The 926-nt window shown below is 62.5% G+C and overlaps 1 protein-coding gene across 3 annotated transcripts in view; it reads right to left on the reverse strand.

The window, feature by feature from the left end:
• RGS11 (regulator of G protein signaling 11) overlaps positions 1-926 on the reverse strand; it is a 9,018-nt gene that overhangs the window by 5,828 nt on the left and 2,264 nt on the right. For all 3 annotated transcript variants that reach the window (XM_024759495.1, XM_024759494.1, XM_024759493.1), the window contains exon 8: positions 9-77. In XM_024759495.1, coding sequence (XP_024615263.1) covers positions 9-77 — 69 coding nt within the window. The remainder of the gene's footprint in view (positions 1-8; positions 78-926) is intronic.

A 926-nucleotide genomic window follows, 5' to 3' on the forward strand; every position in this document is an offset into this window, starting at 1 on the left:
GTCCTCACCTTCTGCACTCTTCCAGCAGTGCAGGAATTCCGCTCTGGACCTTGCTCCAGCACGCTGGGGACCCCGGGCTGCAGAGGGGGGATGAGATGAAGCGGGGGCACAGCTCAGGCAGGCTGCTGAGACCCTCCTAACCCCATACACTGAAGCTCTGCGCCCATGTCAGGCCCTAATGTGGAAACATGCTCAGGGGAACTCGGGACCTGTATGCTCTCTGCCCATCCCCACCCCAGGGCACCCTCCCTGTCTAGCCCACTCTGGTCCCCTCTCCAGCCCCTCACCCAGCTCCTGGCTCCTAAAGCGAAGTCTGTGACCTGCCCCCAAGCCCCCCGTTCTTCCTCGCCTCAGCCAAACTCACCTCCGAGCTCCTGGCTGCTCAGGCCAGAACCCCAGCCCTACCTGAGACAGCCCCTCTGGCCGCACCTCGTCCTGACCACCCCGTCCCCAGACACACATGCCTCCCCGGAGGCCACGGGCGCCATTACTGGTCCCTCCACAGGACCGCCACCGGCCCTCAGCCCACTGCTCAGCCTTGGCCACACCCACTCCACCCTCAACGCCTGAGACCCCGTGACCCTCAGGTGGAAGATTAAGGGTCATTTTCCCAGAGGCACTACCCACACCTGATGAGGTAATCAGGCCCCTGGGGTCCTCTCTTTTTTTTTTTCATGGAGTATTTTCCCCCGGAGCTTCTATTCATGGTCCGCTGTGACTGCCCCTCACAGCACACATCCGTGTCTACTGGTCTCTCCACTGCCCCACACAGTAGGGGGACCTCAACCCACCTGCCAGGCCCACGGATCTGGGTAAGGCCTGACCCCAGGCCAGCACCCCAGAAGCTCTTGGCCTATGACCTCAGTCCCTCATGCTGCAGCTAAGCCTGCCCCCACTCACCTCCCCCAACCCCAAGGGCCTTCAGA

This window comes from Neophocaena asiaeorientalis, unplaced genomic scaffold (genome assembly GCF_003031525.2).
Source record: "Neophocaena asiaeorientalis asiaeorientalis breed wild unplaced genomic scaffold, Neophocaena_asiaeorientalis_V1.1 scaffold254, whole genome shotgun sequence".
NCBI classification, from domain to species: domain Eukaryota; kingdom Metazoa; phylum Chordata; class Mammalia; order Artiodactyla; family Phocoenidae; genus Neophocaena; species Neophocaena asiaeorientalis.